We start from the raw sequence: 19,472 nt of genomic DNA on the forward strand, positions 1-19,472 counted from the left end.
CCTTCAGATACATTTTTAATGATGTAGAGATATACCTTACCTCGGATGGATGTTTTGATATACCTATACATCTAGGTAGAGGTAGATACGGACGTTAGTGGCGCGTACTGTGCGGCGCGTATATTTGTGATTCTCTGTCTCTGGTTACGCGTGAAAAGTGTATGTGCGCAGAAGGGGGAGCGAGAAGGATGGACAAGGCAGTTAGAGGGGGGAAAATGAAGAGCGGACACGGAGGCATCCGAGCGGCGCGAGTGAACCGGATGCTGAGACGCTCCTGTTTTTTCTGCATGCAGTCGAGATCTTTGTGCACGCGTCGCGGGTGTCCTTTGTCCTCTTTTCTTCTCGCCTTCTTCCGGTTCCTCCGTTCCCGGAGACGAAGAGAAGAATGGGCGACGAGTGGGTACGAAGAACGCGATCGGGAAGCGAATGGAAAGACCTACAAGCTCCGGAGACGCGGAGAAAGCGAGGCAAGAGGCTGTTGAGGAAGGAGGCAGGGAGCAAGACGCAAACGAGGGGAGTAACTGTGGAAAACACCACAGACACAGCGAACACTGGCAAGAATGGCCTTTACCGGTGACCATCCGGTGGGGGATATCTTGGCGCGCGATCAGTGGATGAGAGCAGCGAATCTGAGAGCACGAGGGAAAAAGAGAGGCGAAAGCAGAGGGGCGGGAAAAAACAGGGAAAGGAGAGGAAAAGAATCGAGTCCAAGAGGCGTTTCTTAAACGGTGTAACTGCCTGACTCTTGAGACGTGCATATCTACATTCGTGCACATATATACCTACCATGTATATATGTATATATATATATACATAAATGTATAGGTAGAGAGAGATCAAGATATCCTCGCGATGGAAAACACGCGTTGAGCGCATGTGGTGTCGAGTAGAATGAGCACTTTTTTGTTTCCGTGTGTTCACTGTCGAACCTCGAAAACCTGACAGTGGTCACACTCAGCACGCGACGCACTGTACAGAATAATGTAGCAAGCGATCCCGGCGATGTGGGAAACAGCCCAGAGTGCACTCTCCAATCTTTTTTTATAGAGATGACGCACCGCTTTTTCGCGAAACCGAAGCGCCGAAATTTCCGGAGGGGGAAATCCCGGAACTCGTCTTCGCGGTCGGCTCAGCGAGTGGACTTGGACGGAAAAACGAACGGTTTTTTCGAAACACGAAACCTGAGATTTCTCCAAGTCTCCGACAACCAGGCAGCGCGTTTCTCTCGCCGGATACAGAGCAGGGAGAGAAGGAAGAAAACAGAGCGAGATATGTGCACGGATAGAAAGGAAGAGCGACGGTGATGAGAGAGGTGAGAAAGAAACGAGGAGAGATGAATGTTGAATGAGAGAGAAAGGAACGCGGATATGTGTTTATTAGAAAGGAACGAGAGAGGATTAACTCGGTGGGAGAGGAAGAGAAAACGACTGAAACGCGTTTCGTGCCGGTACGTCTTTTTTGGACTGTGGATAACGTGTTATCGCGTGGGCGGAATCCAAAGACTCCCACGGGAGAAGCGAAAAGGTGTCTCGAGTCTCGTGCTTCGCGCATCGGAAGCAGGCAAAGAACCATCGGATGTGTAGCGGCACACGGCGCGGCACATTCACTCTTCTGCTGACAATGGAGCACCACACACTCCTGAAACCTCGGGCGCTATCCCATCTTAGCCCCCGCACAAAACAGAGCTCCGATCGAGGGAATATTGGCAGGTCGTGTTTTGAACCGCATGCATGCACCGGCGACGAGATTGAGGTGTAGACGGGAGAGGACGCAGAAAGAGGCCGAGGAAGAGAAAATCACAAACCTTCGCCCACAATCGTTCCCATCATTTCGAAACCACCTGCCAGCACAGACCAGAAACGGCGTACAAAACGATCCTCTTTTCATCACGCTTCCGTTCTCCGCGTTCCCCTCGGTCAGCAACGATTCGCTCCCGAAAGAATTCTCTGTTTATGCCTCTCCAGGTGCGCCTCGTCGAAAGCGGGGACACTCAGGCTGTCTCCGTCTCTTACTCTTCTTCGTCGCGCCCCAGCGCCCTCCCCGTGGCCTGTGTGTTTTGTGTGTGTCGATCTCGTCTTAAACCAATTCCGCTGTCCCTTTCTTTTTCCGTGATGTCGGTTTTTCGGTTTAATCTTCATTCCTGTCCGTTTTTCTGTTTACTCTTCTTTCCTTCGCTCTTATTTTTTCCGTGTATTCCGTTCTCCTCCCGGTATATTCCTTTATTTGTCGAGGTATTTGGTGTCGAGGCCAAGTTGTTCCATGGCCTTGCGGTAGTTGTCTTGGTTCCTCATCAAGATTTGTTCCACAGGACCAAGGAGGCGCTTGAAGCTCTTTCGGTCCATGTAGGCGACCTGAACGTGGCTCTTCGCGACGACCGTCGCAGCCCGCGGCTGATCCTTCAGCAGCGCAAGTTCTCCGAAGAAGCCTCCCTTCTTGTACTCCATCACCACTTTGTCGTTCTTGATCGCCTCTGCCGTCCCCTCCAACAAAATGTAGAAAGTGTCTCCTGTCTCCCCCTCCTTAATGATCACGTCCCCGTCTTCGTACGTCGCCGTGCGTAGAGCGTCCGACAGCTTCGACCGCTCGTACGGATCCATGTCTTCCAAGATCCGAACCTGAAAAAGCAAAGTTCAAACGCCCAGCGGAAAAAAAATGCACGTACCAGCAGATAGGTAAAACCACTACAACCTACAAAAGACCGATTGGCGATCCCGCAGAAAAAAGGGGCGTGCATCACGGGCGCCTAAAACATATAACCGATGTGGCATAACCTTTATGTGGGATACGGAAATCCAACGCGGTCAGCTGTCTTAAGCGGTGGCGCACGACACTAGGGATAAACGTCCACATACAATGGAAACGTGAGGCGGTCGATGGCCTCGAGGCTGCATGCAGTCTGTAAAGAGGCGCACATGCTTCACAAACAGATGCCACTGAAAATGTCTTGACAGAAGAGACCCACGCGAAGACCTGTACTCAACAGATGCTTATACGCATGTATATGCATCTGTATAGAACGACAGATTTCGATGCACCGATGTATGAACGGCTTACAACGCGCGCATTTAACCCCATCTTCGAAGCAGTGAACTGCACACAGAGTGAAAACCGATATCCATGTTTGCACACACGCTTCTTCAGCTCTTCATAAAGAGAGATAAAATATATATACATGTATATACCCGGACACACAATTCCATAAATATATATATATATATGTTAGTTGTTTCTCTTCTTCCTCACCTCTTTGAGGGATTCTTCAAAGACTTCTCGCTTTTTGGCTGCTGCATCTCGTACAATGTTGGTGAAGGAGTCACGATCGAGAGCCCACAGCAGCATGTCGTCGGCGGCGATGACGGTGGCAGCGCGAGGGGCGTTGTACATGAGAGCGAGTTCTCCAAAGGCATCGCCGGGGCGCATTTTGCACAGGAATTTGTTCTCCTTCTCTCCCGGAAATTTCTTCATCACGTCCACTTCTCCTGTTTCAATTAGGTACAAGCGGTCTCCGTCGTCCCCTTGGCGGATGATCACAGTCCCTTTCTTGACAGAAACCTCTTGAAACGCGTTGATCACAATCTCCAAATCTTCAATGTCCAGCGACTGCGTCACCAAAAAACAAAAAACGAATGTCCACGTGGGTGCACAAAAAGGCACACATATAGAATACATATGCATGTAAGCGTTTACGTATATAAAATATATGTATTTTACGCATTTGTTGGCATCACCATCTTCCGATGTAGCTAGAACGAAGGAGAGAGTCAAGTATAAAGTAGTCGAGAGGTAGACACTTGTTTCTCGCACGAAGGCGCACGCGTCTTCATTGTGCATAGTCGATGAAGAGATCCACGCGCAGTGCCACCGGGACTTGGCTGTCCATACTCTGCCTGGGAGCAGGAACGAAAGAACGAGTCGGGGCTTACGCTGAAAAGAAAAGAACTTTCAATAACCTTGGTGATGCGCTCCTTCTGCTCCGCCGTCTTGGGGTACACCTGAGACGCATCCACACCGCACGCACGAGTCCTGCTGACACCCTGAGCGCAACGCGACTCTGGGTATGCCTGAATCGAGTCTCCAGGAAATGAGTGAGGTATCTCTGTCAAGTAAAAGCTTGGGAAACAGCAAGGAAAAAAAGACACACATGTCGTCACGGACGTTCTTGAGGAACGACTGGAATCGGAGAGGTGTGCGCGGCGTACACACATCACCCGCCCAACAGCTGTGCTGGGACAGCAGTTCCCAAATCCTCTGCTTCTACAGAGATACTTCCTGGCGCACATCCACGCGCGCATCGGTACTCACACGGATGCAGGGGTATGTTGGGGAAACATGCAGAGATATGAGGAGACGTGCTGAGATTTGCGGGCGCATGCAGAGATTTGAGGAGACATGCAAAGGCTTGCGGAAGCACGCAGAGATTCGCGGAGACAACAACGCAGAACCGGCGAAACGAGAGACGAACGAGAGACACAGCAGCGTGCCGCGTGAGGCCGAGCTGCACGCGCGTACTTGATACAGCCGGTGCGACAAAGAATGCAGATGTGTATTGCACAGGTTTAAATGTGTAGAAACCTATAGAAACGCACTCAAGGTGATGCTTACCGGCGCCACGAACTTCTTGCGCTTATTCCATTCGCCGTACGCCTCTGCGCTGACCGACTGGCGATTCTTGGCGCGTGACATGTATGCCTCGCTAGGCTGCGCATACACCCCAAACGCCGCATAAAGGGCAAAGAAAGGCAACAGGAGTTGAACGCCACGGCAGCACGCTTCACTTGATCGAAACTCTGAGACAGACCTCCCTGTCAAGAAGCTAAAAAACCCATCCCTATACAGATCTTACCCCGAATAAAAAGGCATCGTCTGACACATCTTCCCATTTGCGTATGTGCCCATATACATATGCGGGTGTTTCCTTTTCATGTGATGTTAAAGTGGACCTGTATCAACTCCGTTATCCCCACACAAGAATAATCAAAGCATATATACATATATATATTATCGCATATATGCATATGGACACCTGCACAGAACGTCGACAGAGGTGTGTATATGAATCAGCTTTCTTTCGCGTGGGTGACTGCAGCTTACCTGTGGCATGTCTTCTACGACATCATCATCTTTTTCGTCTTCGGTATCCAAATCATCTTCGGTCACTAGGAACAAGCAAACGCATGCAGCGCGGCGATGCCACAAAGTCCACGACGCCCGAAAGAGCAGTCACGCAAAAGACCGCTTGTGGGGCGAATCGGTTCGTGTGCAGAGCCCGGTACGGACTTCTAGCTCTCCACGAGTGGAGATATCTGTGAAACATTCGACTCCGGGGAGGGGAGCAAACTGACACTCTGTGCATACTGCGTGCCTGGCAACAAAAGATGCGAAGGCACAGAGGAGGAGGAAGACGAATGCGCACAAGATACGCGAAGACCGAGACGCACAAGACCGTGGCTCCGGTACTTTCCACAGGCAAGGAAAAACAAAGAAGTCGAGGCTCACAGACGCTGCCGCCGGGGGGACATTTCATGTACAAGCAGCTCGGGCAGTCAGGGAAACCAATAAAAAAGTGCAGAAGAGTTGATGCATGCACGCCGCAGTGCGCGGAGAATCTACAGAGATGACAAAAAAAATGCGTCCGCAAATGAAGCAAACAGCAGCGCATGGATGAGGGACGCCAAATGGGCCAAAACTGAAAAGCGAGGAGCCAGCGTTGTCTTCCGCAGTGCTCGGTTTCCTGCGTGTGTGTGTTTTCTTGGTAAAAAAATATCTCGGTTCCCCCGGGGTTTTCTGAGCTGCAAGGGTGGTGAGAGCGTGCCTCGAACGCCTTTCGCGCAGTATCCAAAGGTCCCTGACTCGACGTTCGCCTCGGCTGAATCCTCTCTCGCGTCCCTCCCTTTCAACCTTTCCACAAAATGGAAAGTACCACCTAGAGAAGAACGCCACTTGCGTTTCGACGCCGAAGGACCCGACAGGACGGAGAATGCACGAGAAAGCAGTCGCGGGCCCGCCACCTTGTCGCATTTTGCCCACAGGTGAGGTGTACATACAGCCCAAGCGATCGGCGGCCATACATATCGGATGTGTGTTCATGTGCATACATTTTCTACGCGTCAGTCAGGGCTACCTGTGTAGGTGTGGAACAGGCACGGGGAGGAACTGCTCGTTGGCTTGACGTCCACTCTCGCCGTTTCAACGAGTTCAGATGTGGAAAGAGTCGGCGCAAGTGATGCACCTCATGACAGAGAGAAGATGCAAAAGAGGGCTTACATTGAGGGACGACCGTTGAGGAGTTGGAGGAGGCGGCCTTGGTTCCTGATGTCTTCTGACCGGACGAGGAACTACCGGTAGTTCCCTTCCCCTTGGTCACTTTCGTCAAAACTGGAGCAGCCGGCGACTCCTCTTGAACAGTATCCGCCTTCTGGCTGAAAATCGCATCCCCACATATACACACGGAGGACCGCAAACACGGATATCCACATGAATTCGGTACTGCCTCGCACGCACGTCCTACGGCTTCCATGTGTATCCCAAGGCCGTGACGGTAGAATGTATGTACATACAGTTGTGTTTTTACGGCCAGCCGAGGTGTTCCCCCGTACAGCTTCAATACCCCCGTTGCTTCCACGTGGCAAGTGGGAAGAGCCCCTAGGAAACCCCTCATCGACTCCACAGTACGAACCGAAACATCCACGCAGAAGACTACCAAACACGACTTTTATTGCCAAGGAGTCACTGTCAGCACATCGAAAAAAAGTCGGCAAAAGATAACGAAAATGTCCATCCGAATTGTTCCCGCAGTGGGTGCAGCCGTGGGGGAGTTGTCCGCCTATCGTCTCTCGAAATACGCAGTAATCGCGAAATGCAGTGTGTTTGTGGATTCCTCCATGTGCACGCAACACGTAAACAGACACAGCGGGCAATTTATATCCAATGGGCATCCTAGAGAAAGGAAAGGTAGAAAGTTTGATTGCGTGAACGGAAGATGAATGTGCACAGATGTGGGAGTCGCTCCGGTAGAAAAAAACGCAATCGCTTGACGCAGGAACAGGTCGCTGTAAAAAGGTTGCAACATTCCTATGGCATGTATAAATCCATGTGTAAGGATCGGTCCCTGAACATAATGCACAACGATGGCCGCAGGTCGCAGTTTAGTGTCGACGGCGCCGGAGTGGTTGTGCGATTCTACCACAGTTGACACAAAAAAGCACACGAGCTGGAAAAGTACGAAATGTCCTGACACATGGAAACGAGAAGTCGTGCAGAATCCATATTGACAGACCGGAAAACGGGTGCCATGACAGATACGGTGAGACAGCGGCCCAACCGAAAAAACAGACGTTGGGTGACCGCAGGAAAAAGGGAACTGGTTCTATCCAAGGGCCTGATTGCAGAAACGCCTGACAGTCCAGAGGATAAACTTACCATTCACAAGCGTTACCCATTTTGCAGAAAACGGACTGCGGAATGTTGCAGGCAAAAAGAGCAGACCGAGGGAAAGGCGCGCGGGAACGGGAGAGAAAGGAGTAAAAGCAGTGTTGGGAGTGCCCAGAAACGTGGCAGGAGAGAAACGGCGAAGAACGCAATAAAAGGATGTCCCAGGAGCGTAGTATAAGGAGGTTTGTCAGAATAAAAACAAACTCCTGCTAAAAAGCTTGACGTGTAACGGAAAGGCTGCAAACCACAGACATGTCCGGTCGAGGACCTCGTAGTTCTCGAGAGCGATCGACGTTCGAAATATAAAGTAAATTTTCCAGGGAACATGTGGAGGCTGCTAAGCGATTCCGGTCGGAACAAACTTTTCTGGCTCGCTAGAGAGAGTTACAGAGAGGAAGAAGGTGGGAGAAAAACGTTTTCTCCTGTTGCCGTGCGCAACAAAGGGAAAAACTGTGGACTCGTGGTTGATGCAGCTGCTCCGGGGTGTATGTACACCGGAGAAAGGTGGAAAACAAGCAACTGAAACCGAGAAAAACGGAAGGACGACAGCGTATCAGTGAGAGCAAAAAACCTTCGGGAAGAAGGGTTGCAAGTATGAGAAAAACGAGCGCCCGCAGGACCCAAAAAAGATCCCTCCCAGTTGCTCAGAGTACAAATCCATCAAACGCCGGTTACTTGCTCCGCTACCTTCCTGGCGGCGCACTCAGCTGTGCTTGCATTGGCCGACAATCCGGGCGCACCGACACCAGAAAAAGTGAAGCCGCAAGAGCGCGACGCAGCAGGCCGACCAACAAGCCGCCCTCCGCGCGTGTTGGCTGCAGGCAGAGCTCACAATGTTGAGACGGAATGAGCACCGCAAGGAGGTCACACCTTTCGCTTTTCTGTCTCATCGTTTACAACTTCATCAAGCCCCTGCTATCTTGGCATCAGGCGGTTTCCTCTCTTTTTTTCGGGCGTTAGGAAGCGGACTGCGTGCGGTGCGTGCTCTGATGCGCAGTTTAGCCTGCGTGTGCATGTCGCCCCAGAATGTCCGAGACGTCGAGAAAGCACAGAGGAGGCCGCAGGGAATAGAAACTGGGGGGGACTGCTTTCTTCGTGGGTGGCGACTTCCGCAGTGGTCACGCAACATAAACATCAGCGCCGGACGTTGTTCGTCTTTTTCTTTAAACTTGTAACGATGGGCTGCCAGTGATTCATGACGGATTCAACAGCCACATTTCCAGGGTGGTATCGTCGCCGTCCTTCTGTCGTGTTGCTCGACGTCGCTAAGGTGAATTCGAGCACGGGCCACCACGTAGAAAGTTGCTTAGCATGTCCTTTGTAGTGTCGTAACGTACAGTCAAGGCGCCACGAAAGTGCTCGGCTTCCCGTCAAGTTTTCCTCAAAGGATTGCCCTTTACTGCTGGGAGATGGGAAGGTCCTGTGTGAAAGGGGGTGCCTGCTGCAGCACGCCACATTCAGAACTAAGTTTAGGTGTGCATTCGGCGTATGAAGCTCCACTTGACAGCGGATGTTGCCTCTGAAGGCAACCGTGCCGCTGGGATGAACTGCGTGTCTCTCTTGGCAAGTATTTCCAATTTCCAATGCCCTCAGGAGGCAAGTCCGTCCATCACTCTTTTGCAGGGCAGTGTACGCGCCGAGCTCATGCTGATGGGTGTGCGGTTATCCATGGCAAGCCTCTTTCTGGATACTGGGATTCTCTACTGGGCACTACTCAATATGTGTCAATCGTAATGTTTCGGCATTTAGGGATTCCTGTAGAACCCGGAACTGCCAGCGGTTCGCCAGAAGAATAGTGCAGACGTGAGCAAACCAATACTAACCCACGCATTGAGCAGAGTAAGGTATGCTTTCAGCGAGATTCGTATACCGGGGCGGTGTAGAGACGTGAGCCCAAGAATGGAACTGTTTCCCCTTAATTATCGTCGGCAAGGAGTCTCTAGATCGTGCAAAAAGTGAGTCAGGTGGTGGTAGAAGTAACTCTTCCCTGTTCACTCACCCTGCAAATATGAGTTTCGATGTAGCGCAGGGGCTACTCATGGAGCGTAGTACGGAGCGGCATACGCCGGTGACGGCTCCCGGGGGCGGTACCTCTTGTCCGATGTCGGTGGTGGCACGTAGCCAAATCTGGCGTTGTTCCAGTTTATTTGACTTGTATATTTTGAGTCACATTTTGTGGATTTCTTAGTCTTGGTTATTTAAGCACAGAAAAGATCCGCGCATCACATGGACGTAGAACCGTGCCAGTCGAGTGAAGCCGTCGTCGGCTCAATATACGTCTTGAGGGGGTTCGAAGCGATGAAACACTCGTCGTAGTAGGGTGATATCCAGGGCTGTTTAGCGATGGAGACGGCATCGTATGCATGCCAGTCGGTGTGATACGGTAATTCTGGCAAGAAAAAGCGTGCAAATTGAAGTCGACGCACTAAGCAAGTTGCCTGCCACTTCAGGAGTAACTGGCTAAGAAGAAAAGAGACGTCCCGAAATAAAGCGGTTAACGGTGGAACCCGACACAAAAAAGAGCTTTGTCACATTTAATGCCTTTTTCTTTGAGACGTCGGCTACGCGGTTGCAATCCATCTTCCACAATTCACTGTAGCTTGCACATACTCGATTCCATTTTTTGTAGCAGAGGCACAGTTCTTTGGTTCTGTCTGGAACATCGGGGGTGAAGGCTGTGATCGCAGTTCCGGCGGCCGCCCCCCCCCCCCCCTCCAATCTCGGCTGCTTAAAACGTGGTCGAAAGCTCGTCAGTGGTACACAAGTCTGCTGCAGTGCCTCGTAAGTCTGCTTCGCGCCAACTTACCGTAGAGTTAGATAACGCCGTTCCACTACGAGCCGCTAGCCGTGATGTTCGTGTCAGGGACGTACTGGCACTGAGGTCATCTACAAAATCCTGCGGCGGCTGTTCAACTGGAGGCAGTGTCTACAACGGAAGGAGCACGATGCCCCACTTGCGTATGAGGTGGGATAGGGCCCCCTTTCTCGAGGGCAAAGAAACGTGTTGGTGCAAGAATTATGATGCATGAGCCAGCAGGGCAGGTATCTCACTATGACGCAATGCTTATAAGCCTACACTGTCTGGCCCTTCCTGACGTGTTGCACCTCCCGGCGCTGCCCTTGCAATCCTGAGCTGTCGCTCTCCGTATACTCGTATCAGTGGAATTCCTGCCTTCAGTCCCTGTAGTACGACACAAAAACCCCTGTGCGTCCTGTGTATGGCATATAGGGCAAACACGGAAAACTTCTGTGAGAGTGCCCCCTGCGTGGGGCTCTCGACTGCCTCCCGTTGTGTCGAAGCCCATTCCAGTATCAACCGCGACAAGAATATCGCTTATCACAGGTACCAGCGTCACCAATGTGATAAAACCACCAGTCTCGTGCGCTACTGGTTCCCCGTTCACGAACATACCGTCGCACAGAATCACAGTGACTTTCGAGAATTCGTCTCATATTGCTCATTAGACTGCAAACGCGGTCGTCTGCGTTGGGGGCAGAAGCGACGGGGAAGGCCTCAATCAGGTTCACACAATTGCTCGTGTATGGTGGTGGCACCAACAGAACTTTTTGAACCGCGAGAGGCAGTAAAGGAGCTCTTCCGTATTATTCACCAATTTGTGTTTGAGTTGCCGGTATACCTTTCACGGTCTTGCGGCCAGGTCGAGGGGTGGCCGAAGCCCTGGGAGACCGGTTTACTGTGCGACTGCATTGGCAGGCTCTATGAGACTATTCTGCGCCCGCAGTGTGACCCGCACTGCTGAGAGCGATGCCATATACGGTCTCCCTCGAAATATTTTTGGCAGCGGCGGGATAGCGATTTAGTGAGTGCAACCTAACTGTAACAATCTTCTGCGTCGGGGTTTCAAGGGAGGCGAACAGAAGGAGAGTTCATGCTTAGAGGCGATGACAATCACAGGTCGGCAGGGAAGAGTGAAGAACAATTTTGGCGGTCGTCGCGCACCCAGTACAAACTGTATCACTGTATCTTTTGTGCTGGTGTTTCGAGGGGGTAGAGACTCGGTGAGCATGACACAAGTCTAAGTGTGCTCCAGTGACCCGTTGACCGCAACACTGTGAACAATGGGTTTGTTCATATCTACTGCAACTCTCGGTGTTGGCGCTGCCACAGCTAGTCCAGCAGACAGATGCAGAAGCAGCTCGCTGTTGTTGGTGGCAGTGCATGGTCGAAGGAGCTGAGCGGGTAACCTAAACTTCTCCATAGTGTCCCGGAAGTAGCGGTAATGTCTGTTTTCTGTGGGAGTTGTTTTGAGTGTCTAGGGCGAATTCCCAGCGAAGTCCTGCAAAAGAGAAAGCAGTCGTCAGCACGCGAGTGTCACGGGAGCGAATTGAGCACACACTCATTCGATAAAAGAAATTCACGAGCCGGGCTGATCTCCAAGACTAAAGGCGGTAAGTCATCCTGTTAACACTGTTAACAAGCGGACCTCGCTCGGTTTCGTACAAGCGCAACGCGTGAAGCTCCTTTATAGATTTGACGGACGGTGTTCAGGCGCCGATCCTGAAGTCTTTATCCAGGCTTTAGTCCAGCATATCGATTGCATCACAACATAAGGGTCAAAGCAGTCTGGTTGAAGTTGCGATTACGTGGATGGATCTCACAGCATCGCTTCGAGAAGTGGATCGATGAGAAGGCTACGTGCTACAAAGGGCCTGCCGAAGGCCAATCGTGGTCATCAGGTAACAGTGCAGAAATAGCACAAAGCAGCCCGCCAGTTCTCGCTTTCGCTTTCAGAATTCACACCCACTCTTAACGACCCAACTCTCCCTTCCGTGTACTATCCGGTCATTCGTGCGGAGCGATCCTCCTATTCCACAAACAGTTGCTACCGTTCCTAGTGCTCGTCGCCGAAGGTGTCACGAGATAAAACCTATGGCATCACCTTTGGGCGAAAGCCCTTCTTACAACAGACACAAATAAATACAGGACATCTTCTCCCTCTGCAGCCTCTTCCAGAAGACATCGGATTCTCGGCCTGCCGAGTGCCACAAACACCGTTTCTTTCGTACGCACCTGAAAATCAGCATGCAGCGATGCCGAATTCGAACAGCGATCTTAAACACGACGCCGCTGGTGTAGAATGACCCGCTTTTGAAAAAGTCGCGTGGTCCTCTTCGTACTTGACTACTACAATACCGCAAGGATGATGCAGAAGAAGTTTTTCTCACACCACGCTTGTTGGTAACTGGGCCTGGAAACGGAGGTTTTTCTGGGGAACTCATCCGAATGGCAGCTTGCGCCGCCAGAGAGGGCCCGTTCTGTTGTCGCTGGCTGTCGCTTGTCGAGGCTTCTTCGACAACGGTACAGACATTTTTTTTATGACTCCACAGTCTCGCTGTCGCCAAATTGATTCCACATCCACCACCGTTTTTAGAAAACACACACAACCGTAGTGCTGCTTTGTCCCTGGGTACTCTCTTGACGGCGATGAACAGCCGAAGGGAGGGCGGGAATATAGATGCACCGCGATGCGGCAACAAACTTGCATGCTGTTTCTCTCTTACCCTGTGTCTCCCTCCAGCTATCACCAGCGACCCGATAAATTTTCAACGGAAAGAAAAGAAGGCGTTGAGCATAAAACCTATTTACAGTAATAAAGTGAATCCTCTATCTCTTCGTCTCTTGCCATGTACAGGAGATAACATGAACTAGAAGTAAATATCGGAGTCAGAGTGTCACTTCCGTTGCCTAGGATCCCAGAACTGACAGGGCACGCGGCGAAAGCTGGCTGTCTTCTTTTTCAGGCAACTGCACTTAATCCCAGCACAACACCTTTTGAGATGTTATCGAAACACTTCCTGGAGAAAATTCCGGCTCTTCCTTTCCTTTGTTTTGGCAGCTGTTCCTTTTTGTTGCGCCTCCTCCGCTCACCTCTCGCGGCCGCTGTCCTGTCCCCCGCCAAACAGCTCGACCGCAAATGACCCGTCCCTCTTCTCTCTCTCCTCCTTTTTCCCACTCCTTTTCCTCCCCCTTTTTATGTACAAGCCTCTTCCCAACGAGATAAAGCGCTGCGAAAGATGGCGTCGCTGCAAGCTGCCTCACTAGGAAGCTTTCCTTCGTTTTCTTCTAGAGACGAGAGATCAGGTCCACGGTCTTCCTCTGTGTGTCAGCACTCCAACTCTGTTTCTCCCCCCTCTCCAGCTTTTCTTCAGGACCAAGAACATAAATGGAGGCGGCACTATGCGTCGCTGACTCTCTGCCTGCAAAGAATGCAAGACGGCGACGCAGGTACTGCGTTGCCCTCGGTGAAAACAGGAGAGAAGCGTTTCGTCAGCACACGGAAGAATGCGCGTCTGCTCACAGATGTTCTCCTGTCCTCCGGCAAAGCGGCATCCCGACGGACAAAGGCTGAACGTAGATGGATCCTATGCACACTTTCGCAGATACGAGTGGACGTAGACAGAGATGCGTGCATGCGTAAATGCGGGGTATAAATATCATGCACATCTAATCGCTTTCTTCTCCACCTTCCAAGGAACGACTTCTTCTTCTGTGTCCATGTTTTCTCGGAACAGGTCTATCTTTCCACACCACTTGGTGCTCTTTTCACACGACTGTAGGGTGTTCGCCGTTCTGCGCGTGTGCGCCTCTTCGTTTGGGTGTATGAACAGCTGCAGAGGACGTGGAAGCCGGGACAGACGCGTGTGAAGGCGCTGACATTAGTGTAAGCATGGCATCCGCCGTAGGTTTCTCTCATCGTTGCGAAGAAGTCTGAACGCTGTTCGCAGTTCACGTTTCAGTCTTCCTATCCATCTGTCCATCCGCCTACCCCTGTAACTACCTACTTCTTTTTGTGCGCGTTCCTGTCTGCGCATCCGTGATTTGCTTTCTCCTCCGATCTGCGCATCTGTCCTTCCGTGATTTGCTTTCTCCTCCGATCTGCGCAGTTCTCGCCTCATCACTGTATGTACGCCATTGTCGACTTGCAACTCTCTCTTTTCTATGAACCTGTTTCTGAGTCCGTCTGTGTGCGTTCCTCCATGCGTGTCAGCACGCCCACATGCGTGCCCACGGACTTTGTTTGTCTCTGCCTGCTGCGTAGACCTGTCTCCCTCACTCTCGCTGTCCTCTTTTTACCCTTCTCGTGACTGGCCGTGCTCCCGCATGGCGACAGCACTGCGCAGTGCTGTCAAGCCCCAGATCAACACGGCTTGTCGTCTGTCTAGGAGAGCACTGAGGAGCGTCGAACCGGATTAAAATTGCTCGGTTTAGGCGACTCAGGTGCCGACCCTTGCGGGTTCTTTGATTAAAACAGCCGTCTTCGCGTTCGCATGTCGACTAGCTTCCATCCGTATCTTTGTCGCTCGCACTGTATCTTTCAGCTGCAACAGTTGGAAGCAGAGGCACGGATGTCTTCAAATTCTCAGGCTCTTCTCCAAGTGGTGAGCGTTTTGATTCCCTCAAACCCGGTTGCTCGCGTTCGCAGGTTCGTGTGTTGACTCCTGTTTTCGTACGCTGTTGGCGCTGTCCCATTTGCGTATACGAAATGAATCGTTTTACGGAATCCGCGCTTGGCAGGAAAATGTATGCCGTCACTCATTCATCTATATAGTTGCGTTTTGTCCATGAAGAAGCCTCCAGCGAAGGGCAATGCACCGTGCATATATATATATATATATATATATATATATATGCATGTCTGTACACGTGAGCGTAGACAGTATATGAGTCGATGAATGTTAGTGACGTGCTACTTTTTAGGTTCGGAGATATCAGTCAGATTTTGAACAGGCACGCTCTACGTTCACTCGCCTTGTGCAACAGTGGCAGCGGCAGCAGCTCCTTCAAGGTTCTGGCCCCCGAAGAGCTCAGGGTATCCACCGGACAAGGGTAAGAGCGTTGTCTGTTTTCCCCCCGTTCGGGAACAGGTACTTAGAAGTATCCTCTGTGTTACTTCAGCTAACGGGAAAGGACGCGCAATGCAGCATTGACAAATCTCGTTATTCCACACCTTTCTCGAATAGTAAATGACTGATTCTTGCCCGCGTGCCACAGGCAAGCATTGCAGTCGGGTTTTTGACGGAGGCGTCGTTTGGATTAGAGGTTGTGGAAAAGGCAGAAACGCGCCGAAAGAAAGCAGTTGGCTATGGAGAAGAAAACACGGCAAAGTGCGCTCGTGGCTTCCTCGGCCGCAGCCGAGAGACATGAGAGACAAATGTACAGGCATATGAATTTGACGGACGGCTGGTTTCTTTTGCGTTTTGAAAGAGACAACCGTAAATTCTGTAACCATGCAAATCGGCATCGTCGACTTTTCTTGTCACGTCCTTAAAACACTATTCCATTCCTGGTGGTAGTGTGTTTAACGTAGCAGCCAGCATTTGTCTGCGAGGTAGGTCAAAATATCTACCAATTTATGACTTCGTCTTTATGCGTATCTAATATCTTTATTCGTATATACATCGTGTTATTGTATGTTCCGCGTGTATCTCTACCTCAGTACACATATAAATGTGAATATACTGCACGACTGGGGCTCCCATCCGTTTTTTTTTGTGTGTATGAATTTTTGTCGTCTCGGCTTTCCTTTTCGCCTCCTTCAGGTCCAAAATTCCGCAGAGTCCCCGTTTTCTTCTTCTTCGACAGCAACCAGCAGCAATCACAGCTTAGACACTGCTAAAGCGGACGAGACGGCGCTCGCTGTTCATTACGCCGGAGGGACGCTTCTCGGAGAAAGCAACAGGCTAGCTGTGGAGTCGGAGCACGTTGGCCTCGCCGTTATGGGGCAACTACGGACGCAGAGGGAATCTCTTATCACTTCCCGGTCGTTGGTAGGCTCTTTTTTATGGCGAAAACGGACGGAAGGGCACACAAGACAGCGAGAGAAGGGATATTTTGCTGGTGTGTAAGAAACGTTCTGCTTCTTTCATACGCATTAGCATGCCTACGCTCCTCTATGTCGGCTTATGAATGTAGATGCATATGGTTTCTTGCATTGGTGACATTCGTGGAGATACAGGAGATGTCATTATCGCTTTTTAAGCGGATCGAAATGACAACGCGTAAAACAGAAACTGACTACACGGAGAAAAAGACGGTGTCTTTCGTCCCCTGCTGACTCCGTAAAGTGTGTTATTATTCGTGCGTGTCGCATGCCCTCCGAAATCAAGAGCGCACCCCTATGGCTGCTCCCTTCCACGTCCCTGCAGGCGCAAAAGACCTACGGAGAACTTCAGGATTCTCGCTCTCTTTTGACAGCCATGTTAAGGCGGACTCTCTTCAATAAAATGGTTCTTGTCGCGATTATCGTCTTCCTCTCTCTTGCCATCATCTGCGTGTTGTTCCAGCGACTCCTGCGTCTTGTACGGGTTCTATGAAGACAAGCAGACGCATAGAACTACATGCGCGTGTGCACTTACCGCCAAAGTTAAGAAAAGATTTATCACTGCACCTGCAAGTGCTCCGCGTGCTCCTCAGAAAACAAGGGAACAGAACCAACGTCAAAATGTATCGCTTCGCTGCTCTGCAATAGAGGTTGCAAACCTGCCAACTGTGTAGCTACCACGAAGGGCTCCTGCCTCCTGGAAGGTGTCGAAGCGGATCCTGACGGCTTCCAGTGCTCGCATTTCTCGAACCATGGCCCAACAGTCTGGGTACTTGCCAGCGCACCTCATCTACTGAGCTGGGACCACCTACCTCACAACGACCTGACCCTCATTGGTGGAGGATCTGTTGACATGCGTCGATCCATTATTCCTGACAACTTTGCTGTTGCTTACGAGGTGGCTTACTTCACGCACCACAGCAGACAGTATGGACAATCGGCCCGGCAGAACTGGGTCAGTGCTCGGCAACGCCTACTCGGCCGTCGTGAAGATCAAAATTCGATGGTCTTCGGGGAACCGGAAACGTAGCTTTCTGCGTGAGTGGCGAATCTGCATAGATTTTGACTTTTGCGACTACGTAAACTGTCGCAGCGACTTCTGTCTGTTGGCTACTGTCCAGCACTCACGTCAATAAAAACCCATATTTCCTACCAAAAAAATCTGATTCCCTTTGTGCACCAGCACCCGTTAGATGATAGCCTAACCTGGGCCCACTTCCCAGTCGTGTCTCTGGAACTACGTGTCCACGTTGCAGCGTGCAACAGCCCTGTCCTGCTATGCCCAACTTTGCTAACCAGTACCAGCCGTCATTGCCTATCCTGTATGGCGGATCTTGAACGTAGCGCATTGATCGAACTGAAAATCTCCCACATGCAATTGCATTCGCGGCGACAGATGCCCCATGGAGAGATGGCGCGGCGCGCGTGGAACTTGTTTTGATGATCCCGCACACCTCAGTACGCTTCTCGCCCGACACTGTCCACCGAGTTAACCCGAACAATCATCCATTACATCGTGTTTTTCCTACTTTCACTTCGACTGTTAGCCACAGGAACCCTCTAGCACACAACAGTACCTTGGCATCGCTTATCATCATGCAGAACGGGTGTTCGGAAGCCAAAGTATGTAGAACGTGGTGTGCGCCGGCGCAAGTTACGCTTGTAACTGCGACATCACCTTGACCCTCTTTCGTCTATTGCCGCCCTCTCTCCACGTGCTTCATACTTTCCCTGAAGGGCTCGAACCGCGCGACCCCATTTTGTGGAACCACCCGCCAACCATTACCCACCGTCGGAGAAACCGTCACACACTGATGCGTAGCAACTCAAATAATGAAACATGCTGCTAAACAACGGCTCTGGGTGCCTCAACAATTCTACGCACGAAATTGACGAATCAGTGACACGCCTCCACAACGGTCGACAACGACGAACCGCCCATTATATATCCACTTGCTCCCTTGACTTCAAGTCACATTCCGATGGGCCCTGTCGCTCGAGAATTCCACGCACTGTCGCTCCCATACTCTTCGGTGAAACAACTAATCTGGCGGCAAGGGAAATACTTTGTCGCCATGCGAACGTTACGGCGTCTTCAACGGTGCCGTTCCGGACGACGCATCACCGTCTTCTGTAAGTCCACTGAGCTGCTTGAAACCCTCTTCCCCCGTGTTCACGTGAGCAACCGCTTCCGCAGCTTCAACACGCGACAGTGGCGCGCGCGCCGACAGAAAATTTGTTCCGCTAAAAAGCAACTTTTCTGACAGTCACCCTTTGTGTGCGTATACGCCGGTGGTAGGCCTAGTCACATCGGGTCACGATTGCCTCCACGGTTCATTCAGGCCCATCGATCTCTCAGGGTTCACCATCATTCAGGTTCGCCTGGCGGGCAGTGGGATCCAGTGGTCATTCCCCCCCCAGTGAACGGGCTGGGTAATGGTTCGTGTCATCGCTCCAGCAGCTTTTCCTCCCCGCACTAGCTTGTTCCAGGGTGGTCCGGGACTTGTGACGTCCTGGTCCACTGAGCCACGCGAAGACGGCTGCCCTGCTTTCTTTCAATCATGACTCGTTTTGTGTTGTCGGCGTTGTCGAAGTGTCCTAACTGACGCGTCAGTTACATTTTTTTCTGTGACACTTTTCGGCATCTTATTTGGAGCATTCGTCAGTGAAGAGAGGACATTTTCTGTGAATCGAGCAGCTGCGACCGAATGTGTCCCTGCGGCATGGTCCCTTCTTAAAGGCAAACGGATGTCTACTCTGTTTTATTTACAGAAGAGTACATACAATACCCTCACATCTCTCGTGTGGTATTTCAGGGAGCAGCTGCACTCGCATGAGTTGCAGCTGCGAGAAGAGCCATGCCTCTCCCTGCTCTGGAGTGTGAAATACGTAGTAGTTCCAGTAAGGTGTGCGCGGCAGGCGTAACCAAGGTCAGCTCTCTTGCTTCCAGTCCAAACGACCCGTCGCGTCTCGTTTCAATCCCCACGGTTAAGAGCCAAGACGTGGAACCTGTGTACGTATATGTGATTTTTTTTTCCAACGATCCGACGGAGTTTTTGACTGGTTGCAAGATTTGTGAATTCGTCCGTCTTCTTTAAGAGCTTTGGTCGCTCTTACATTTCCCTTTTGACACGCGGCCTCTCGATAATTTTTGGAGTTTATTTAATCTGGGTATCGGGCCGCGGAGCAATGTGCTGG

The 19,472-nt window shown here is 51.2% G+C and overlaps 2 protein-coding genes across 2 annotated transcripts; one reads left to right on the forward strand and one right to left on the reverse strand.

The window, feature by feature from the left end:
- Positions 1 to 2,219: 2,219 nt before the first annotated feature.
- Positions 2,220 to 7,439, reverse strand: NCLIV_017370 (putative CAMP-dependent protein kinase regulatory subunit; the record flags this gene model as incomplete). The annotated part of the gene is made up of 7 exons (XM_003881929.1): positions 2,220 to 2,615; positions 3,244 to 3,600; positions 3,924 to 3,992; positions 4,603 to 4,698; positions 5,092 to 5,156; positions 6,265 to 6,419; positions 7,420 to 7,439. The coding sequence occupies 7 exons, from the start codon at positions 7,437 to 7,439 to the stop codon at positions 2,220 to 2,222; spliced, it is 1,158 nt and encodes a 385-aa protein (XP_003881978.1).
- Positions 7,440 to 13,467: 6,028 nt separating this feature from the next.
- On the forward strand, positions 13,468 to 16,767 carry NCLIV_017380 (Vesicle transport v-SNARE domain-containing protein, related; the record flags this gene model as incomplete). Its single annotated transcript, XM_003881930.1, has 6 exons — positions 13,468 to 13,678; positions 14,062 to 14,114; positions 14,773 to 14,832; positions 15,152 to 15,280; positions 15,994 to 16,221; positions 16,600 to 16,767. The coding sequence occupies 6 exons, from the start codon at positions 13,468 to 13,470 to the stop codon at positions 16,765 to 16,767; spliced, it is 849 nt and encodes a 282-aa protein (XP_003881979.1).
- Between the last annotated feature and the right edge of the window lie 2,705 nt (positions 16,768 to 19,472).

This window comes from Neospora caninum, chromosome VI (genome assembly GCF_000208865.1).
Source record: "Neospora caninum Liverpool complete genome, chromosome VI".
NCBI classification, from domain to species: domain Eukaryota; phylum Apicomplexa; class Conoidasida; order Eucoccidiorida; family Sarcocystidae; genus Neospora; species Neospora caninum.